General features: G+C 35.8%; 2 protein-coding genes across 2 annotated transcripts; one reads left to right on the plus strand and one right to left on the minus strand.

Annotated features, from left to right (window-relative positions):
• Nucleotides 1–11,222: 11,222 nt before the first annotated feature.
• Nucleotides 11,223–12,923, minus strand: LOC115971330 (xyloglucan galactosyltransferase XLT2-like). The gene has a single exon (XM_031091192.1). The coding sequence runs from the start codon at nucleotides 12,760–12,762 to the stop codon at nucleotides 11,299–11,301; it is 1,464 nt and encodes a 487-aa protein (XP_030947052.1). The 5' UTR covers nucleotides 12,763–12,923; the 3' UTR covers nucleotides 11,223–11,298.
• A 5,622-nt stretch (nucleotides 12,924–18,545) lies between these two features.
• On the plus strand, nucleotides 18,546–20,617 carry LOC115970640 (secreted RxLR effector protein 161-like). Its single transcript, XM_031090236.1, has 3 exons — nucleotides 18,546–18,701; nucleotides 20,219–20,315; nucleotides 20,385–20,617. Exons 1-3 carry the CDS (start codon nucleotides 18,546–18,548, stop codon nucleotides 20,615–20,617), a joined length of 486 nt encoding a protein of 161 aa, XP_030946096.1.
• The last annotated feature ends 1,358 nt before the right edge of the window (nucleotides 20,618–21,975 follow it).

Consider the following 21,975-nt stretch of genomic DNA (forward strand, 5'->3'; position numbering starts at 1 on the left):
GGATAGGATCGTCCTCGGCTGCATTTCTAAACCATTTGGACTTTCGCTTCATGTCCTCGGCAACGTCTCTCTTCGGCACGGGCCTTGGGCCCTAATGTATAGTGGGCTGGGGTCACAAATTCTTTGGCCCCACAATAACCCCTCAAAATCCTGCTGTCCGGCCTCTCGGACGGAGAGGAGGGTTTTGATGACATCAGGTCTCTGTCACGGCTTGTTAATTCTTGTCATCTATCAATACCAGAGCCTCTTCGCCTACCCGAGACACATTCTTGGCACCTTGGCATATGAAGTGCGTCTTCATTAAATGCGGGCGGCTCTGTGCTCCCCACGTTCAACGGTGTGATGGTAATCCAACGGTGGAGATTTCCCTACCTTTATGAGCAGAAAAATCCGCACAGTTACTTTTGATGGGAGGTATAAATAATTTTTAGAACTGATTTGTCTTTTCACTTTCGCACTTAAGTGTTCTGGCGCATATATCCTGGGTTCAATCAAACTTTCATCCAAACTCAAGTCCCTCTCCAGCATAAAAAGCCTGTCCGAGGAACTTTTCCTCATTTCTGTAAGTTTTATGCTCTCACTAACTCGTACTTTCTCTCTTTTGGGTTTATTTTTCTCTTGTTCCTCTCCTTCTCTCGTCATCCTTTGAGTCTATCTAGCAGTTTCTAGAGATGGTTAAGTTAAGAGAGTTGGTTGAGACCGAAGAGGCGATGAAAAAGTTCATCGCCGACCATAGGATACCTCCCAATGTGGGTTTAAGATACTGCAAGGAGGGGGAATGGCATTTTAAGAGAAGAACGGGCGAGGTGGTGATTCCCCTTCTCGCCTTTATAGAAGGGGGTGTGAGAATCCCCATAAGGCCGGTAGTGAGGAGTTATCTTAGGCATTTCCGATTAGCTCCCACCCAGTGCGCTGCTAATATGTTTAGGATCTTGGATTGTGTGGACGCCTAAAACGAAAAAATGGGGCTAAGACTAACCCATCATGACGTAAATTGGTGCTATAACCTCCAACATTTGAGGGGCAAATCCTACTATATGAAGATGAGAGACGACGGGGTTCGGCTAATCCAGTGCCTCCCGGAGTCCAGCAAAAGATTGAACAAGGACTTTCTTATTGTATCTGGGGAGTGGCACGATGGCCTTCCTTGCCCAATTGTGGAGGGAGAACCAGGTGGGGTGTAGAGAGTAGGATGGGGCCAATCTTTTGCGCCGTCTTAATCTGTATAATTCGGTTACTAACTATGAGCATGCTTTCTTTTTACAGATCCACACGCTTTTCACCAACACTTTCATCTGATCAACCGGGAGGATTTGGAAACCGTTCTCAAGGCGGCAGTTTTTGTAAACGAAGAGGACGGTCAAGTCAGAGCCGCTCACAAAATCTTAGGGTACGATCCCATCCAGAAGTCATTTGCTGCCCCGAAGCACGTGATTATAACTAACGATCCTCGGCTTCAGTAAATCACTGTAGTCGAGCACAGGTTTTTGATCTCTGAAGGATCTCCTGTCTCGGAGGGCATCCCGTTGGCGGGCTCTTCTCCGTCCCACCAAGTAGCGGAGGACGAGGATGATTTGGGTTTGCCCGAAGAGGGGTTCGGTGTATTTGACCAGGCTGATCCATCTGAGGATCCTTCCGGTGACCTGGGTGACCCTGACTTGTCCGAGGTGGAACTGTTGTCAGTGGGAACATCTTTTCGGGAGGAGATGGGTGTTAAGAGAAAACCCCGACCAGCTTGTTCGACCTGCTTGAGGGCTAGCCGGGGAAGGGTGTACAAGGAAGGTCGCAATCCAATGTTCCAACTCCCCCCTTCACAACCCTAGCCTGTCCAGACCTGGTCTTCTCCTTCCCGGTCACAGTCACAATCTCCCCGACCCAAACTTCCTGCCTCTCCCCTATCCACTCTGCCTCCTCGACCTGAGCCCTTCGACCCAAAGAGGAAGAGGAGTTCCAAAGGTAAGGAGCAAATGGATGGGGGGAAGTCCCACTCTTCTTAAGAAGAGGACGAAGCCCTGCGAGCTCCGAAACAGTTAAAGATTGGGCATCAAGGCTAGGGGAAAGAGGTTGATGCCCAGTCCGCGCCTAATGCTTGGCTTCCCGCCCTAATGCTTCATGGGGAACCTCTGATGGAAGATGCATCCATGAGGAGCTTCCGAGATGGCGAAGGCGCTTATATGGCCGACGTGTTGGAGAGGACCCTGCTGCTCCCCACTGACATGGCCGAGTTGAAGAATATGAGGATGCAGGAGGTTTTCCTCAGCATGAATAGGTACCTGGGCATGGTAAGGCTCCTAATACTTATGACTCCGTCAACCTTTGCTCATAGATTTTCATTTATAATGTGTTTGTTTCCATTGGCAGGCCGTTCAGGCCACCTATAGGCTGGAGAACGAGGCTAAGGGGCAGAGTAAATCTACAGAACTTGAGCGTAACAAGCGTATAGAGGCCGTGCGAACCCTTAAAAATTCCAAGGCAGACCTCGCGAAGGCCAATGAGGACTTAAAGGAGATGACCAAGGCCAGGGATAGTATTGTGGCAGGCCTGGACGGTGCCCAAAAACAGGCCGAGGACCAGAGGAAGCGCCTCTTGCTACCGAGGAGCAATTGGAGATAGCCAATGAGTAGATCGGTGATTTAAAGAAGAAACTGACCGAGGCAGAGACGGATAAGGGAGTTGCGAAATGGGCCAGGGACAAAGCCTTGAGGGCCAAAACAGAGGTTGAGTTTGCAAAGACGGAGGTCGAGACTTCCAAGGATAAGGTCGAGGATGAGGCTTACGATGCGGGGGTGGCTAATACCCAGGCCACCCTTAAAGCTCAAATCCCTGGGGTATGCAGGCTATACTGGTCCCAGGTCTAGAATGAAGCCCTCAAACGAGCTGGGGTGGAGGCTTCGTCCAACCTGTGGAAGGCGGAGAAAGTGTACTATCCTCTAGCCATCCGTGAGACCGCATCCACCAGCTCCGAGGCTGTGAGCGCTCCACAGGAGACTGAGGCTGCTCAGCCAGAAGCAGCTCAGCTCATTCTCACTCCTAACGAGTCGACTAAGGGAGGAGAGTTTCATGAGGCGACAGAAGCACCTGGAGGTCTGAATCTTGAGATGCCTCAGGAAGCTGCCAAGTCCACAGTCAGTGCTCGGATCTCTGATACCGAGGAGCCGACCCTTTTGGTTCAGCCCCTTCAGGCCATTCCCTTTGCTAATGTCTCCAAGGTCATTGAGGCTAATCCTGCTCGGCCTTCCCATGAAGGGGATGTCTCTCAGGGTCCCGAGGCTAATCCTGCTCAGCCTTCCCAGGAAGTGACCAAAACGAAATTGAAGAAGTAGAAGCCCTGACCAACTTTTGTATTTATTTCTAGTTTAACTGTTAATTAGTTTCCCTTTTGTTTTGAGGACCTTAGAGTTTGCTTGTAATTAAACTCTTTGACCACATGTATGAAATTCTTTTCTTCCTTTTTCCTTTAAATTACAAGTTCGTTGTCCTTGCCGATATTTAATATTGTTGTGAATCTCATGGATTTTGAACTAGTTATCTTAACATGTATGAATGGTTGTGCATATGATATATTTGGGATCATATCCCAGAATTCTAACTTACTCGCGTCCATGGGGCATTGAATTTGTATCTAGACATACTTCTGGGGAACTAAAGGCATCATCCGAGGTGCCCAACGTGTTGTAGGGCCGTGTCTGGTATTTAAATTTTCTTGGAGTATCTAGTTTCCCCATAAGTTTGAGTCCGAGGACCATGCAAGACCTTAGTTCTGTCCAAAACTTGTATTTTTTGAAGTAGTTGGTTTCCCCATAAGTTTGAGTTTGAGGACCATGCAAGACCTTGATTCTGTCCAAAACTTGTATTTTTTGAAGTAATTAGTTTCCCCATAGGTTTGAGTCCGAGGACCATACAAGACCTTAGTTCTGTCCAAAACTTATAGGAATTCGGTGAATCGGGCTACTGGACCCGCAAGGATTAGCCCCTTGACAAAGGTGTGTGGGGTATAAACTTGATGTTGGAAGCCCCTAGAACTGCCCGCGCCATTGGCACTTCGAAGTGCAGCCTTGAGTGGGAGCTGAGTTAGGACGACAACTGCGTGCTGCTGGAAATGACGGAGGGGCTTCCACAGACCCTTATTTGATAGGAGCTTGATCCTACCATAACTAACCACCGCCTGTGCCAACGCACAAGCCTTCCCACAGACGGCACCAATTGTAAAGACTCAATTTGTAACGACCCCAAATTGGTGTATTGGGTTCGAACGTTAAAGGCCCAAACAATAAAATTTGTAGAAAGTGGGATAAAATGCTAGGCCTTGGTTATTGGACAGTAGTCAGTCATGGTGTTCATGATAATCGCACAGAGGTGAACCGTGGTTACCCAAGAAGACTTTCTCTTTAGCATGGCTTGAGTGGCTCCGGTCATTGGACCTCGTCCGAGAAACTTAATGTTCTTATTATACCTTTCTCCTTAGGTTACAATGGTCCAAGAGTCGATACATAATGCTCTTGTCCCCCTTTCTCTCGGGGATGAATTCTTACATTATATAGCCCCTCTCAATTGATCCTGACCTTCCATCTGTTGATCAGGCAGGTAACTACTCTAGTGCTTGTCCCATCAGCCACCTTCCCCCACTTTCTGTTAGTTGCAATAACCGAAACCACACTGCTTAGGGGTCTTTTCTCATCAATGCGGCCAGGACGTTTATGGGCGCATTCAATGCGAAGGTGACAGCTTTTCCTTGACTGTTCCCACACTGCACTCCCGTGCGAGTTCTATTGTACTCGTCTTTTCTTCTGAGAGCGCTTTGGGGGCTGCCTTTGATGGCATGTCGTTCTTTCCTTCTAGGTTTTGGGATACCGAGGACAGGATCGTCCTCGGCTACATTTCTAAACCATTTGGACTTTCGCTTCATGTCCTCGGCAACGTCTCTCCTCGGCGCGGGCCTTAGGCCTTAATATATAGTGGGCCGGGGTCACAAATTCTCTAGCCCCACATTTAGTGTTTAGTATTATAAACAAATCATAAAGACAATAAAAGTAGTGTAATATTTCAATTATACTATATATATTTACAAATTTGAAAATTGCATGAGATTGTGATTAATATAGATAACTGTGGGTACCTAAGGCATGCTTGGCAACATCCTAGGCATGCTTGGCAACATCCTAGGCATGCTTGCAACGTCCTCGGCCATCCTTGGCATGCTTTGCAACGTCCTTGGCATGCTTGGCAATGTCCTTGGCCGACCTCAGCATGCTTACAACCTAGGCGTCCCACATTGAAGGAAAACTCCCCCACTTTCTGCCTTATAAGCTGTGAAGCAAAGGGAGTAGTGTACCACCCAAGCCTTTGATCAGATGCTTGGTAGTACACTACTCCCTTTACTTCACAGCTTATAAGGCAGAAAGTGGGGGGGTTTTCCTTCGATGTGGGACGCCTAGATTGTAAGCATGCCGAGGTCGGCTAAGGACGTTGCAAAGCATGCCGAGGACGTTGCAAGCATGCCTAAGCATGCCTTAGGTACCCACAATAACAATGTTTCATGCCTACTTAAAAAAATGAAAATATCATTTTGATAAATAAAAATAAAAATATCCTTCAATAATTGTTTTTAAAAGGTAATGTAGAAATCGCCACATCAACTTTTTGTAAAAAATTTGTAAAATTATTTGTATCTCTAGAGTTACTCTTCTTTTAAATATGGCAAGAGGAAGCCACGGATTGAGAAAACATGAGAGAGATTTTTTATTTTTATTTTTGTAGTGGTTCAGCAAGAGGGCGAAAATATTAAAATAGAATAGATTTTCATAATTTATTGTAAAAAATAAGAAAGAACACTAAAACATGCTATATTAATTAAGTAAGATAGTGTTTTTTGAACGATTAGATTGCTTGGAGATTTATGGTGAATAAAATGTGTAACTTTTTTTGAACTCATCTCTCTCTATATTTAATTAATTAACCGGGGTCAATTTATAGTCCAACAAAAAGAATGCTCTTGTCTTCAATAAAGGAATTTTATTGAGGAGGCTATTCTTTCGTTGATTAGGATAGACATCAAGATCAGAGTTGAGTATTGAATAAAAGTGAGAAACTCATTAGTTAATAGGGTGATATAATGTTGTAAATGGGTCATAAATTTTTTTGTTTTTAAGGTTGTGAGTAATGAGGGGATTTAGCTTCTCTACTATGCCTGTGCCTGTGTCTGTGCCTGTGTGTTGCAGCATTTTAGTTGCTGTTGTGTGAGCTCTATTGTTGTTTGCAGCTTCAATGCTGTTTTTGTTAACTACTTTGTTCTCTTTTGAATTTACATAAATAAATTTATTCATTCATTTAAAAAAAATATATTAACAAACTAAATTTGCATCTCCTAGTGTGAGTTTCATATTCATGAGTTGTTCTTATATATAGTGAACCAATAACTTGGGAAATAATAAGACTTAATTTTAAATGAAATCATTATTTTATGAAAGATAGCCAGAGAGCCTTCGAGGAAGACCTCACAACTACCACACCATTGGGTTTTTCTTTATTAGACGCAATTCCACGCCTCAATGATTGTGTGTAATCTTTTTATTATAAACTTTCTTTCAATTTGCTCAATATTCTATCATAGATATGCTTCCAGTTTTTTTTTTTTTAAGTACTTAACATTTCAGTGACCTTCAGCAACATGTTACTACTTAAGACACTGCTGTCAATATTGTATAAGAGGTAAAGAATGACCAGACTTGTTGATTGTTGTTTAAGAATATAAAAATTTTTATAAAAAAATTGGTTCATTTTGGTCCCCACCCTCACTATGTGAAGCTCTTAGTCAATCCATGGTTTTCTTATTTTGGGTGCTTGGAACTCTCTACCCAACATGGCTCAATAAAATCATATTACCAGTTTCTTTGGGGAAGCAATCAAAGAGAGATGATGGTGCTTTGATCTAATATGAATTTTGCTCTGACGTCAAGTCAAGTCAATCTATTTTTGTGTGAGAAATACACATGGCCAACCATAAAAAAAAAAAGGAAAAAAGAATTACATATGGCCCAATTAACAAGTAAAACCACATGTCCAATGTCTTAGAGTACAGATTTATAATATAGGAGGACTTGAGTAGCATTTGTAACCTCAAGTCAATTTATATTATGTTGGCAATTAATGTATTCGTAAATGACATCAAATATGCCATGAATCACTGGTTTTGCACTTGATTACTCGCATTTTAAAAGAAATTTCATGTTCTGTAAGAAGAAAACCCCAATTTAGAATGAAATGGCATCTAAAAGTTAAACCCAATTCCAAGAAGTCTACTCCGATCGATGTCAAGTCTCAGCTAAGGATAAATTTTGCGACCCCATGTACAAGAAGCCAAATAGGCATTAGTTTAAGCTTCTAAAAGACTGTCACCTTCGTCATATTTTACCTAATGACATATCGTGAGCAAGACAGCACCATTATTTAATTTATTTTTGATAACCTACATGCAGCAGTGGTACGAGTCTCATGTTTCTCAACCAAAAAAAAAAAAAAAACTTGAAAATGACAAGTTTAAATAAATAAAAAAAGTCACTGGGCAAAGAGTATCAGGGAATAAACCCTATGAATAATGCCATTATTGATTATTCTAGTAAGAAGACGAGATGTAATTGTTGGAGAAATTTCAAATTAGTGAAGCTGTTCAATTTCAATATGTTATCAATTAATCAATTTCGCGTAAAAAATTAATCTAAGGTTTTGCCGACTCATATATATATATATATAAAAGAGACGGTATCTTATATATCAATTATATGATCTTTGCATTGAACACTTGCCTTAATCAACTTACGGGTAAAGTAGATTGTGATTGAGTTTCAAATTCACACAGCCGAAACAAATCAAGATATTTCAATGGCCAAATTGGTCTTAATCAACTTGCTTGCAGGTAGTAAAGATTGTGATGAAATTGAATATTGGTACAATCTTAACGAACTAGGACTCCCAATCTCAAAGACCAAACTATTCAAAAACCAAATAATAATTCCTTCAAGCACAATCACCTGAATCTAGATAAACTCAATTTTCTCTAATGATAATCCTAATAGGTGGAAGTTCCAATAAATTTTATAAAATGGAAAATATATATGTTGCTTGTTATCATTTTGGAGATGTGGATCAGTCAAGGAGAAGATTGTATTGTATAGCATTAAGTAAGATTCACGATGAGAGAGATGACCTTCCTTACTTTGAGGAAAATGATAAAATTAATATGGAGAGAATATCACGTGTTTATATTATATATATATATATATATATAATTTTAAGAATATTTTATTTTCGTAATTAGGAATTGGGTGGTAAATAGAAAAGGCCAAAAGGGTGTGATAAAAGCTAATTCTCTTTTGACTCCAATGGATGGTTTCCGGTATTCCAAGATCTTCTAATTTAGCTCCTCGTAATTTGGCAATACGGTACCGTTGAAGGAAAAATTTCCATCTCTTCTCTTCCTCCATGATTTTATGTGAGATGTGAAGAAATTGAGAGGGTTCTTTTTTTCACTTTTATCATACGTTCTTAACTTCTTATTCAGAGAGAGAAGTTTGATAAATTGTTAGCTTAGACTAAAACCCAATTACTTCTCTGTGTCTTTTAATCAACAGGCATTTTGAAAGTTTTCTGCTACCAAATTTATGACAAATGCATCCCTACTAGACAAGCAAAACTACAGAAAATGCAAGAATGTACGTACGAATTATGAAAAATTTTCCCCTTCATTGTTTGGTCTGAAGAGGATGTGATCCAGTGTTTTCTGTTTTAATTATAAAAGTTAGAAAATGTGATCAGGCCAGTGTTGAAGAACAATAATTTGGGCCCAAGCATTCAATATAAGGAAACTGAAATGGAAAATCATGTAGGACTTTATTCATGCATGCAAACTTGCAAATCTTCCAATTCCATACAGCGGAAATGACATCGGTTTGCATAATTCATTCAATATGATTTTTTTCCCAGAAAGAGAGAAATTAATTTAACCTTTTGTTATAAAAAAAAATTCCATTCACTCATCTCACTGTCTTTTACATTAAGTATTCCCAAATATAAATTGAGCTAGGCAGTTCCAAAATTAATTGCATTTAGAATTAGATAAAACTAGAAATACTTTAGGGTGCTTTCCTGTTGAAGATTCTACATATAGCTTCATGAGTATTAATGCTACAGCCACAAATTATTTTACAATATTTTTACAAACTATTGATGTGACAAGTTCTTATTAGTTCTAATATGGGTCTACTACTAACATCACATTTATGTTTACCAATAATTATTTGAAAATTACTAAAGCCATATTATCAGTTTGTAAAAATGTTGTAAAATAGTTTATGTCTGTAGCATTGCTCTTACTTCATTAGCTACTGATTTGTCACTACCTCTTTTACAGAGATTCGAGTCCCCACATTTATCTAGTCCTGACTTTACTAAAACCGTTCACGTTTCTTTCATGTAGCTTGACAATAACAGGTGGTGAGTGGCGATCAACAAGAACAATGGAATAGCATGAAGACAATTTCTTCAAAAATCAAAGCAAGATTTTATAAATAAAGAGAGTGGAAGTCAATATTGTAAACCACAAGCCTTATCCATACAAGAAACAGAGACCATACAAAAGTTTTGATTTATCATCTTACAACAATAGAATGAAACCTGTTCTTATCTCAAAATTATAATAATATGGCTTGATTTGTTATTATGTGCGGCTATCTCCATCATAGAAAGAATAACAAAAAAAATATGTTAAAAATCTTATAAGTCAACTGATATCTAAGCCAGACATTTAGGATATAAATTTTTGTACCCCAATTATCAAATTATAAAAAGCAAAATAAAATAAAAAATCACTTCCGTAATAGTTGAGAACTTGTAGAACATTCAATATCCCATCCCAAGGCTGCATGAATAGAGCACATACGGCTCAACCATTCTAAATTTCGAGTCTCTTATTTCATAGCAAAATTTTTTAACATTTTTTTATTTTTTATTTTTTTTATACAAGATTGAATTTCTACTCTAACCTAATCTAAATATATATATGTGTGAAACTCTCTCCTGGAGACTTGAACCCCGACCCTTGCCACCCACACCTCACAAGCACTTATACTTGTAGAATAACCATCACACCAAGAGTATGCAGTTGCAATAGAATTAAGTACTAATTATTGCAATAGAAGTTGGTTTATAAACAAATGTGGGGTATGGAAATTATCAATTTATATGCTAATTTATATATATAAATATATATTGACTCATAATTTTGTGGGTCTTCCTTAGAGTAGTGGAGAGACTAGAGAGTACAATTCACCTATACTTTTCATGTTTATGCAAAAAAAATTTATTCCCAAAATTTGGGGCCTTTTTCAATTGAGGGGCCTCCAGAAATAAAAAATATATATTTTTGGCTCTTTTAGAAACTAATTGGAAGTTATCCATTTCTGTTATAAATTAAATGAGATTCAATCTTCATGTCTTTTGTATACTAAATAAGATTCAATCAAACCCAAAAGGATTTATCTAGTGTTTCTAAGGTCTTGTGAGATCTATGAGGTATTGGGTTTAAAAATTAAATCTCTTAATTGGTATATTGGGACCATTTCAAAGCGATTATTCCTTGTAATTACTTGTGTGTGTAGGAAGAAGAACTACACACACCCAAAAAAAAAAAAAAACAAAAATCAATCACACATATTTTATATAATAATAATTAATTTTATAGGCTAACATGGCAGGTACTCAATATCATTAATCACCTAGTAGCTTTTCTGTATTATATATAGCTAGTTTGTGACCTCATACATATGCATTGATACACTTAAAAATATACAATAAGATGCATAATATAATTTCTATATATATAATTTAAATAATATTGATAATCATTTTTATATTTTGTTAACTCTTTAAAAAATTATGTAAGGATATTGTTAGGTATAAAATATAAATTGTCCATGTTTTTTTTTTTTAATTATTGCAATTTTTTTTTTCTACAATTCATTTATTCTAAACTTTTTGATTTTTGTACTTATAACTTACTTGAATGAATATTTATGATATGGTCGCACATTTGATTCTAAAATTAAGAAATAAAACTCTTTATGAATAAAGAATTTAGGATACATGGCACAAAATTGGAACTCTAATTTAAAATTTTAATTTAAGTTTCTTTTTATTTCACCTATTATTATATATATAGAATCCCGAAGTGACTACGAAACTCATGTTAGAACCAAACAAAACCAGACAAGAGAATGAATAATACATCTTGATACTTACCCCCTATCATTGCTTCTTTATCCTTGTCAACACCCCTTCAATAGCAACATCAAAAGCATCTTTTATGGTCTCCAAACCTTCTTGAGGTGTCGCATATAAAATTTGAGGTATGATATTAATCACTCTCTCCCTCATTTTACTTACCTCTTCCCTACTATACTTTTCAAGTACATTTCTAATAGACACACTACCATTTTTAACCGCCTTGTTGTCAATAAAAACCGAGTAACTCGTGGGTTCACCAGGCAAGAACCACTCGTATTGATCATAAGCAGTTCGCTCCCAGAAAAAAACCGGGATTGAACCTGCCACAATGCAATCAAACACAGACCGCCTTGTGTATGTATCTCCTCTAGGTTGTAAGCAAAAGTCCGAACCCAAAAACGTGTCCAAAATCGCTGAGGCGCCATTGTAACACCGCGTCCCACTGCAATCCACGACATGGCACGAGTCGGACTCGTTTTTACAATAACTCAGTAAGTAACCCCTAAAATCGTTCTTAAATGCGCCACGTGTTCCACCGGCAAAGCAGAACAGGCTCGTACGTTTGTGTGTACTTACGTAATCTTGCCACTCTAACACGTCAGCATATGATCTGGGGTGGAATCCAGTGGGGTAAGGCACACCGGCATCAAGTGGGTCCCATGGGTTCCTTTCAATCACGAGACGTTGGATGTTTCTCATTCCTTCCATGTAAACAAAGCTGGAACCCCAATCATTCTCTCCCCACCGTCGAAAATCCCAAACCATTCGACCCAGAGTGATGAAGTGATCTGAGCCGTTCGATCTTTTCCAATATGGCTGCTCTTGGACCCACCTTAACAGCATTTCACAATCACTATCACGCGCTTTGTTATCATAGTTTGTAAAAAGATACCTTCCAACCGCGAGTCCAGCATAAAAGGGTATGTAGTACGCTGTAGCAGATTCTGGCTCCAAAGTCCTACATGCATGCTTCAAAACCCTATTATGAAAAATAACTTCCAACATGAACTGGTCAGTCCAGTACCAAGCCGGAGCTAGGCTTTCTGGGACCACCTCAGCCAGCTGGGTGGCGGCTTTCTGCCCAAACCCGCCGTTCAATACGGCGTCGCAGTAGCGTGGGCTCCACGGGTCCAAACTAGAACAGTTGTCTAACAATTCTTTGTTAAACATGGGTGGTAGGTCATACACATAAACCTTACCCGATAGACATAAATTGCTGCTATTGTTGTTGTTGTTGTTGTGATTGGACACGCTGTGGGTTGAGGTTTTTGGAGATGGGAATTGTTGAGGGGAGATGGAAATGAGGGATAAAGGCAAATTTGAGATGAAGAAATAATTGATGCAATAGTAAATCTGAAGCAAAAGAATCATGATTAGGAGGGGCCATGTGTAAGAGTTATGTGAGGAGATGGAGTTCTTTTTGACTACTTTGAGGTCTATGTTCTTGGGTTTCTTCAGAAATGAGTTTTCCCAACTGGGAAGCATCTTAGAGTTGGTTTAGTTTTGGTTGTGGTGAGGTTTGTGTATGCTACTGTGTGTGTGTGTGAGAGAGAGAGAGAGAGAGAGGGGGGGTCTAATTGTTGACTTGTGATTTAAGATGAATTGGTTTCGATTCATGAATATATGGGAAACGAAAAGTCTCCCCCAAGAAGATGCATTCTATATAGCCTTAATTTTCCTACAATATTTTCCTTTACTTGAAAAAATGATAAAGAATGATGTATCCATGTGACCAAATCCAATCTGGCTATAAAAATATAATTACAAAGTTCAAAAATGATAATGATATATGTGGATTTCAATTTTTCTATTCCAAACAACAAGTAAAACTGATATATAATATGACAAACGAGTAAACTCGTGTGTTTCTAGTGGTTGGTAGCAAATTAAAAACACATGGCGACTAGGCCAATTGCATGCGAGAGCACAATTGCTGGATCGCATACAATTTCAACGGTTGACAAATTAATCCACCACACATCATTGGAATTTGGATAGGTGTTCATATATAAAATCAACTTGGGTTAATTTTGTTACTATAGAGGATTGTGCATGCTCCATAGCTCTATGCATGTGCACATTTCCTAATAGGCTAATATATATAATTTTTTTGCTCTCTTTCTCTTTATTTTGATAATTTTCCAAGGTTCCGTTCTTTGAAATTGTCATGGTAATAAAATTTAAATCAGTGAGAAATATCTTTATGCTCTAAATGTATGGCAACCTTATAAAATTTCTGATGAGAGAGTATGTTTTAGTGATTCAATTTCTTCAATAATAATGTTATATATCAGCACAAGCAATGTTAGAGACAGACTTTTATCATTAAATTTTTTTACAATTTATGAAAATGATAAGTTGTGACTAATAAAGATGATATCAAAGGGTGTGCGAGGTTTTGTAAGGATTTTTTAATTCAATTTGTGATAGAATGATCAGTAGTTAGGGATGTTTGTTCCTTCATTTTTTTTTTTTTTTTTTGGGTATGTGAAGCTGTTTCTCTGCTGTGGTTTTGTGTTTCTAATTGTGTTCTTTTGATAAATAATATTACTTTTTAAAATCTTTTAAAAAAAGAATAAATCTTCATTAATTGGAATAACATCACTTTTCATCATTAACACAACTTTTATTATACCTTAATTACAACTTGTTTACATAAGTAGTTGTGAATTTTTTTGAGTTTGGCTTACTTCTAATACTTTTTTAACTAGAATCTCCTTTTATTTTAATGAGAAACTATCATATCACTCACTAACTAAATAAAATGTGGAGATTAAAACTCACTACCATTTGTCATTATATATTTAAAATAAAATGAGACATCCAGTTAAAAAAGTATTAAAGTAAGCCAAACCCAATTTTTTTATGTACATATCTTTATTATATCTGCACATATCTATTACTTACTTTGTTAAGTTTACTACTTATAAACATTGGTAAATGCTAATGAGTGCCCTTAGGGCACTGGTTAATAATCCATATAAAGAAAGTTTTTATGGGAAATGAAAAAAAAAAGTAATTAATATTTTGACAACTTTTTTTATTTCCCATAAAAGTGGTATTAAAACTTTCCTAAAGTGGATTATTAATAAGTGCCCTCAGACAACTATTTGTGTTTAAAGTTGATAGCAGATTAATTATTATCCCATCCCTGACCTTACAACGACAAAAAAAAAAAAAAAAAAAAAAAAAAAAAAAAAAACCCTTGATCCCATGAATCAATGGTTGGATTCCTCATCTCTTCCTAAGGAGGAAATTTAATGATCACTGATTAAGTGGTCATTAATAATCATAGAGAAACTTGGATCCCAATTAGAAATTAGAATTTGGAATATACTAATATACCTTTCTAGCTAGCTCTTCGATAGGGTGATAGACTTTGTTTCTTTTTGAAACAACATGTTGATAGATATTTTTAAATTAAAATAGGTTTATATCTTGACTCCCAGCTTTGCCAGAATTTAATCCAGCTTGTATACTTTTTTTTTTAAAAAAAATTTATTAAGAAGATGCAAAATTAAGCACATAAAGAGTCAAGAGAAGGGTCCAATCTAAAATAAACTTAGTTATAATCTCGAATAAATTAGTTGTGCCAGCAAGACACATGTGACATGACAAAGCCTACTTCTTAATCGTTATAATATGTTGTCTGATTAGATATAGAAGCATCTTGGTGAATATGGCACTTTAGTGAAGGATATGACCATTGACAAATAACAAATATTATTCCCATTTTATAATAGTGACATCTCAACTCTCCTCTATTGGAATTTTCCTTCATTCAATTGTATATGAAATCCTTTCTCAAAAAAAAAAAAAAAAAAATGTATATGAAATCACAAGTGAAAAAAGATGTAAAAACTGCTATAGGATGCGAAATATAATCAAAGTCTTGAAAAAAAAAAAAAACTATTATTCAAAATTTAAATTCCTGAATTGTTGAGTAATGTGCAGGAAAGACAAACAAAGTAATAAATATAAAGATATTAATACAGACCTCAGAAACCAAAGCAGAGCTAGTAATTCTGAATCTGCATATGGAATTTGCTATTACGTTGTCTAATGCAGTTGTGTGTATATATGTATATATATATATATATATATAGCTTCTTTAACTGTTAGGTTCAATTTTTGATATTTTTATAACGAGTCAAAAGCAAGATTGAATCCCCGTTGTTATATTTAGCACAAATCTCTCAAAAAAGAAAATTAATTTGCATCAGAAGAAATAAACTTAATGCTCATTTTTTAATATATGTTTAATATATACTGTATGTAACACTCAACCTCCCAACTAATGATGCTTTCATCAATAGAGAATTTCAAAATTGAAGTATAGCTTCTTTAACAATTGGGTTCAATCATCAATGTTTGGTATTCTTAGAATGGGTCAAAAACAGAAAAGCTAGATTGAATCCCCGTTGTTATATTTAGCACAAATCTCTCAAAAAAAATAATTTGTATTAGAAGAAAGAAACTTAATGCTCATTTTTTAACTCGTTGTTATATTTAGCACAAATCTTTCAAGAAAAATAATTTGTATTAGAAGAAATAAACTTAATGCTCTCTCTCTCTCTCTCTTAAACTTATAGAAATTCCAACTATATTTCAATTGGATTCTTAATTTTACGCTGCATGTCCTATTTTAAATTTTTAAATTTCTGTGCCAAATAAGCTATATATTAGTGTAAAACCCAAAGAATTTATATATATATATATATATATATATAAATTATATAAATGCTGCAATAGAGAATTTAGATTGTCACAAAAGCTAAACTCATTGAATTCCCTCTATTTAATGGAAACCATGAAATTGTTTATGAAGTTTTAGAGCAAAAAATCAAAGCAAGTAACTTTATTATCACTTGAAGGTTTTAGAGAAGCAAGTAGTATTCACTATGCCATCATTCTCTACCTTAGGTCACTTCCCTCTCTCTTTAAGTAATTAGTTATTTATGTTCAATTATTGTCTCAAAATTTGTTTGTTTGTTTCTTTCATTCTTTTTATCATTCTTACTAAGGTTCATATCTCTCTTTCTCTGCAAATTTTCCATTTAGTTTAGATTCTCTTATTTGGAATAATTTACTTTTGCAACTTCAATAGTTTAATTTTTGTTAATTTTTATTCATCTTTATCACCGTTGTTTAATGTTCCTATGGATAAGCACGAGTTACAAGCTAGTGTTTAATAATATAACACTCAACCTCCCAACTAATGATGCTTTTCATCAATATAGAATTTCAAAATTAAAGGAACCTAAACAATAACAAATATAAAATTTTAACCAATTGAAGGCTACATACAAAAATATACAAAAAAGTTTCAAGGACCATTCATATATTTAATTCTTGGAAAGTTTGTAGGGGCATGGCTCCCCATGCCTCTGTTATTATTATAGACAAAACTTAAGTGCTATTTCAGTTGTGTCTTTTTTTTTTTTTCATAAGATGAAAGTGTATTTTTAATTAAGTATAGTCAAATGGCTGAATTTTAATCACCTAAATATTATACTTAAGTTTTGTCATATTATTATTATTATTTATTTGCATTACACTTTTTCTCTATTATTACTACACATTCTGTTGCTAATCATCATCTAAATAAAAACAAGGAAACTTTTTTCTTAACTTCCCATTAATTTCCAAAGATAATAACAGAAAATTTTAATTAGAAGATAAAAAGAAACTAATTGTCAAAGTCCAAACTTTTACGTGTTCAACCAAGTTTTCTTCAATAAATTATTGAACAAGAGATCCACTAGCTAATTCATGAAAAGAATGTGTTTATTATAAAATTGGCAAAGTCCGTCACCACTTGTTTTATTTTTTACAACATTTTCGTTGCCGGTGGGTGTAAAAACGATTGATTAATCTTATATATTTGGGTGACGTCTATAACTTCACATTTTACTAAATTTAATTTATATTTATAACCCTTCATATACAAGGATGCAATACATAGAGATAGTACACAATTGTAATATTACACAGAAGTATAATAATTTTTCAAATTAACTCATTTAAATTACTTCCTCCAAAATAAAAACTCATTTAATTTTTTTTTAAATTTAAATACATGAATTTATATGTAAATATAATTGAGACATAATTTATATTTAGAATGACATTTTGAATGAAATTGGTGTTAGATTTTTTTTTGTAAGATTCTTATTTGACTGAGACAACCCCTAGGGCCTTTGATATTCCTGAGGCTTGATTGAATTCAAGTTAAAGATAGAAAATTGTCATATCTTGGCTTCAATTTTCAAACTTTTACTAATGCATCCAATCAGCCTTGGCCTTTTTGTTTCACACCTCCATTCAATGCAACCAATTAGTGTATTGCATTTAATGGAAGCGTGTAATTCAAGCTATGCCCTGTTATTCTCCAATTGAATTTAAACACTTAGCTGTAAGTTTTATTCAAAAAGATAACGGTAATTGCATTTGGTTTTATTTTTTTATGGGAATTATCGTATTTTATTGATAAATACAATCAAGTGTTTAAATTTAATTCGAGAATCAATGTACTACTCCTAAAATTAGAATTCTTAAGTTTTACTTATTACTTTCTTAAAAAAAAAAAGTTTTACTTATTACTATATAAATGAAGAAACTGGACACCTGAATTATGCTTTGTGAGTAATTTTGTGCAATTTGGTTATTTTCATCATAATTTTTGGGATAGACATTTATAAAGTTGTATAATCTTTTCTTTTTTAGAAAGAATTTCAACTTATGACGTTTGCTTCTAATAATAGCTTTTATCATCAAATCAAAATAACAATCGATTTTTTTTTTTTTTTTTTAAGGCGGAGATTGAAAAAAAGTGCAGTAAATTTGGTTTATAAATCTTATCTTAAGCCTATAATATCTGTTGGGCTTGTTTAAATGAGGCATGTATGTCCATAAAAAATAAATAATAAATAAATGAGGCATGTATGGATGGTACTGCCTACAGTGCATCTCAAGCAAGACCCTTCTCATGTATAAAAATTAAAAGGACTGAGCCCACAAACAGCCCAAGATAGCCTATTGTGCGGTTCAATATTGTGCATATATAATTAAGCCCACTTCACGGTCCAAACTCTTTCTCAACAACGAAGGAGATTGTGAGAATGTAAAGATGAAAGGTGCAATTATAGGGTTATGGTTCTCAAGAAACAGGTGAAATGACCTTTCAAATTAAGTCATTTAATCCCACACACACTTGTACTAGGGCATACAGAAATTCAGCATGTACATCAAGCTGAATTTATAAGTATATGGAGAAGTTTAGATATGATATACATTGCCCTACCACTGGATTGCAGCAAGAGATTAAGGATAAGTGGCATGTTGATGTGGGTAGGATGCAAGTGTATAGGGCAAGGAAAAAGGCTGAGAAAATAATTGATGGTGATGATGCATTTGGGACTATTGTGAGACATTGAAAGCTGCAAATGTGGGTACCATTACATTGAACAAAAATCGGGAAAAATGTTCATACACCCCCTGAACTTTGAAGTAGTGGCCAAGATACTCCTTGAACTTTCATTTTAGCCAATTTACTCGTTAAACTTCACATAACTACCAAATCAATACTTTCATTGGTCTCAGTTAAAACACTAACAGAAAGCTCACATGGTATCTCACGTGAACTTAAAAAATACCAAATACAAAGGTTGAACCAGTTGAAAAACCTAGAAAACTTTGGCTTAGTTGAGAGAGAGGGAGTGAGTGAGACAATCAGACCAGAACTACCGTTGCCAAAGTTCTTATCCTTGTCTTAGTCTCGGCCTTTATGTCCCTACAGTGCCCTATGGTCCCGCGGAGCAATTGAGACCCACCCTTGTTACTGCCCTTGTCTTGCTGCTGGTTTTTTTTTTTTTTTTTTTTTTCAAATCCTCCATGTGCGAGTCTCTGTTGGAATGTCATGGGTTTACAATTTATCTCATTGTTGTGGCCAGTGCTCTAGTGAGCATGTATGCAAAAATTCATTACTTTTAAATGTGTCATACAACTATTTGATGAAATTTCTGAAAGAGATATGGCCACTCCCTCCCTCCCTCTCAACTGAGCCAAAGTTTTCTAAGTTTCTCAGCCAGTTCAGACTTTGTATTTAGTATTTTGTTAAGTTCACGTGAGATACCATGTGAGCTTTCTGTTAATGTTTTAACTGAGACCAACAGAAGTATTGATTTGGCCGTAATGTGAAGTGTAAGGAGTAAATTGGCCAAAATGAAAGTTCGGGAGGTGTCTTGGCCCCTACTTCAAAGTTCAGAGGGTGTATGAACATTTTTCCCACAAAAATCATTAAAAAAAATTAAATATTTGTAAATTCACTAAAATTAATCTTAACCATTTAGATTTTCTAACTTCTTTTAGTGATAGGTAAAATATATGAATTAACATTGCAGTATTTACTTTATGCAATTAAAAATATTACTAATAGGATAAATACATATTTTTTTGTATTGATTATTTAAGTATAATGAAATTTAGATATTATTTTTTCTAAGATTTATACGAGAAACAAAGTCGAACAAAAGGAAAAAAAAATTATTGGAGGAAAAAAAGTCGTATGAAAGGAAAGAAAAAATGACACACAATCAAATGTTAAAAAAAATGATAAAAGAATATTTGCATTTTTATTTTATCAAAATGATATTTGCATTATTGAGTGGACATGAAACACACCTCTATATAAATCACTATATAGATGTGAAACACGCCTATATATAACTCACTATAAATCACTATATCATAGTATGTTTAAATAACACTCTTGTTGTCTTTCAATTTTGTCTATACAATAAAATACTATAGAGTACAAATTTTTGCCAGAAAAATTATTGAAATATTGAAGAAAACTAATAACAAGTTTCCCGCATTGTGCGGGAACTTGACTAATATTATTAAATTATTCAATCTTAGGCATTAACATTGATAAGTGCAGGAGTTTGACTCATATGCCACATTGTTAAGTCAATTTGTGTCACAACCTAGAGAGCCTCATTTGCTTGCTACCAACAAGGTGCTTCAGTACATCAAAGGTTCACCAAGAAGAGGCGTTTTCTTTCCAAGTAATTCTGATCTGCATATCAAGTCTTTTTGTGATGCAGATTGGGCTGGATGCCCTGACACTAGGAGGTCATTAACTGGTTATGCTGTTTTCTTGGGGGAATCATTGATTTCTTGGAGATCTAAGAAACATGGAGTTTTTTCAAGGTCCTCAGCTGAAGCTGAGTACAGAGCAATGGCAAGTGTGGCTTGTGAGATTACTTGGGTGTTACATTTACTTAAGGATATAAAGATAGATCATGCAAGGCCAGCTATGTTGTTTTTTGACAATTAGGCAATCCTGCATATAGCTACAAATCCAATTTTTCATGAAAAAACAAAGCATATCGAGGTAGATTGTCACTTGGTGAGAGACAAGATCATGGAAGGTATGATTAAAACATTCTATGTAGCTACTAATTCTCAAGTAGCAGACATATTTACTAAGGCTTTCGGCTTTTGCAAGACTATGGAAAATTGGGTTTGAAAGATATTTTTACTCCAAGGGAATTAAAGACACAAACTTCAGTTCAAGTCTCAGAACTTAAAGTTCAAGACTTGAAGGGGAGTATTGAAACCGATGCAATTACACAAGAACTTAAGGAAAACGACATAGAAAAGTAACAAATAAAAGGGAAAACGACAGCAGGTGGAGTGAAGGAAAAGAATAAAATTAAGCAATAAACGGCAGCGTATTGTTTAAGGAAGGCACGTGCAGATCATGTGAGTGGATGCAAGTTAGATTCAGTTACAAAGAGTCCAGGTGTCATGCATCCAACGGTGCAGTTGAAAGTCAATTAGATCAGGAAGCTAGTCAGGACTATTTAAGCATTTTCTTGCCTTTGTTTGTGTATATATAGAACCAGAGCTTAATTATTTGTACACCTTTTCATTCTTCATTTTGTGAATCAATGAGAATTTTCTCTCTTCCAGAAACTTCATTCTTTTACACTTGTACAACCGCACTCCATGATTGAGAATTCACAAGTTCGGTAACGCTAAAAATCTTATAACCATCCAGGACAGGTAACGTCAAAAACATAACTTCTTCATATAGGGGAACCAGAAAGGTATTCCACGGCTTCTTCAGGGAATTTCTTAAATTTTCGTAGTATCAGGTTTCAAATTACAAACTCTTCAGTATTATTACTATGAAGACAAACTAGACCTTCGCAGTAGAACAGGTTGGTTGACGGCAGAAGAAAGTCGACATTCATAGCATTTCCAAGAATCTCATCGTTGAAACTAGCAGTATGTAACTTGAGGAAAATATTTAAGTCTTCCTCGTAAAGTAGAAGGCTGCAGTCTTTATTGCTTTCCATGGATAGTCGGAGGTGATAAAATATGGCTCTCTGATTAGACTATTCCATTCTTTCGAATCTGAGAGAAACCGCACTAGAGATTTGATGGACAGTTTAAAGAGAATGTTTCTGATTATATCTAGCGGCTGAGAATCCGAGGTGGACTCTGAAGCCTCCATTCTTGGAGAGAGAAAACTCCAAGAATGAGAGAACCGATTTGCTTTAGTCGTATGACTGTGTAGTGTGTACTTGATAGTAATTTGGAATAACTCACCGTTAGTATATCAGAAAAGAGAATGAATAATACATTGATACTTACCGTTTGTCAGTGCTTCTTTATCCTTCTCAATAC

Source organism: Quercus lobata, chromosome 12 (genome assembly GCF_001633185.2).
Source record: "Quercus lobata isolate SW786 chromosome 12, ValleyOak3.0 Primary Assembly, whole genome shotgun sequence".
Classification (NCBI taxonomy): Eukaryota; Viridiplantae; Streptophyta; class Magnoliopsida; order Fagales; family Fagaceae; genus Quercus; species Quercus lobata.

Coding starts and splice junctions, on each gene's coding strand:
- LOC115971330 (XM_031091192.1), bottom strand. CDS start 12,762: ATGCTTCCCAGTTGGGAAAACTCATTTCTGAAGAAACCCAAGAACATA.
- LOC115970640 (XM_031090236.1), top strand. CDS start 18,546: ATGGAGAAGTTTAGATATGATATACATTGCCCTACCACTGGATTGCAG. Junction 18,702..20,218: donor ATGATGCATTTGGGACTATT/GTGAGACATTGA, acceptor TGATAAGTGCAG/GAGTTTGACTCATATGCCAC. Junction 20,316..20,384: donor GGTGCTTCAGTACATCAAAG/GTTCACCAAGAA, acceptor TTTGTGATGCAG/ATTGGGCTGGATGCCCTGAC.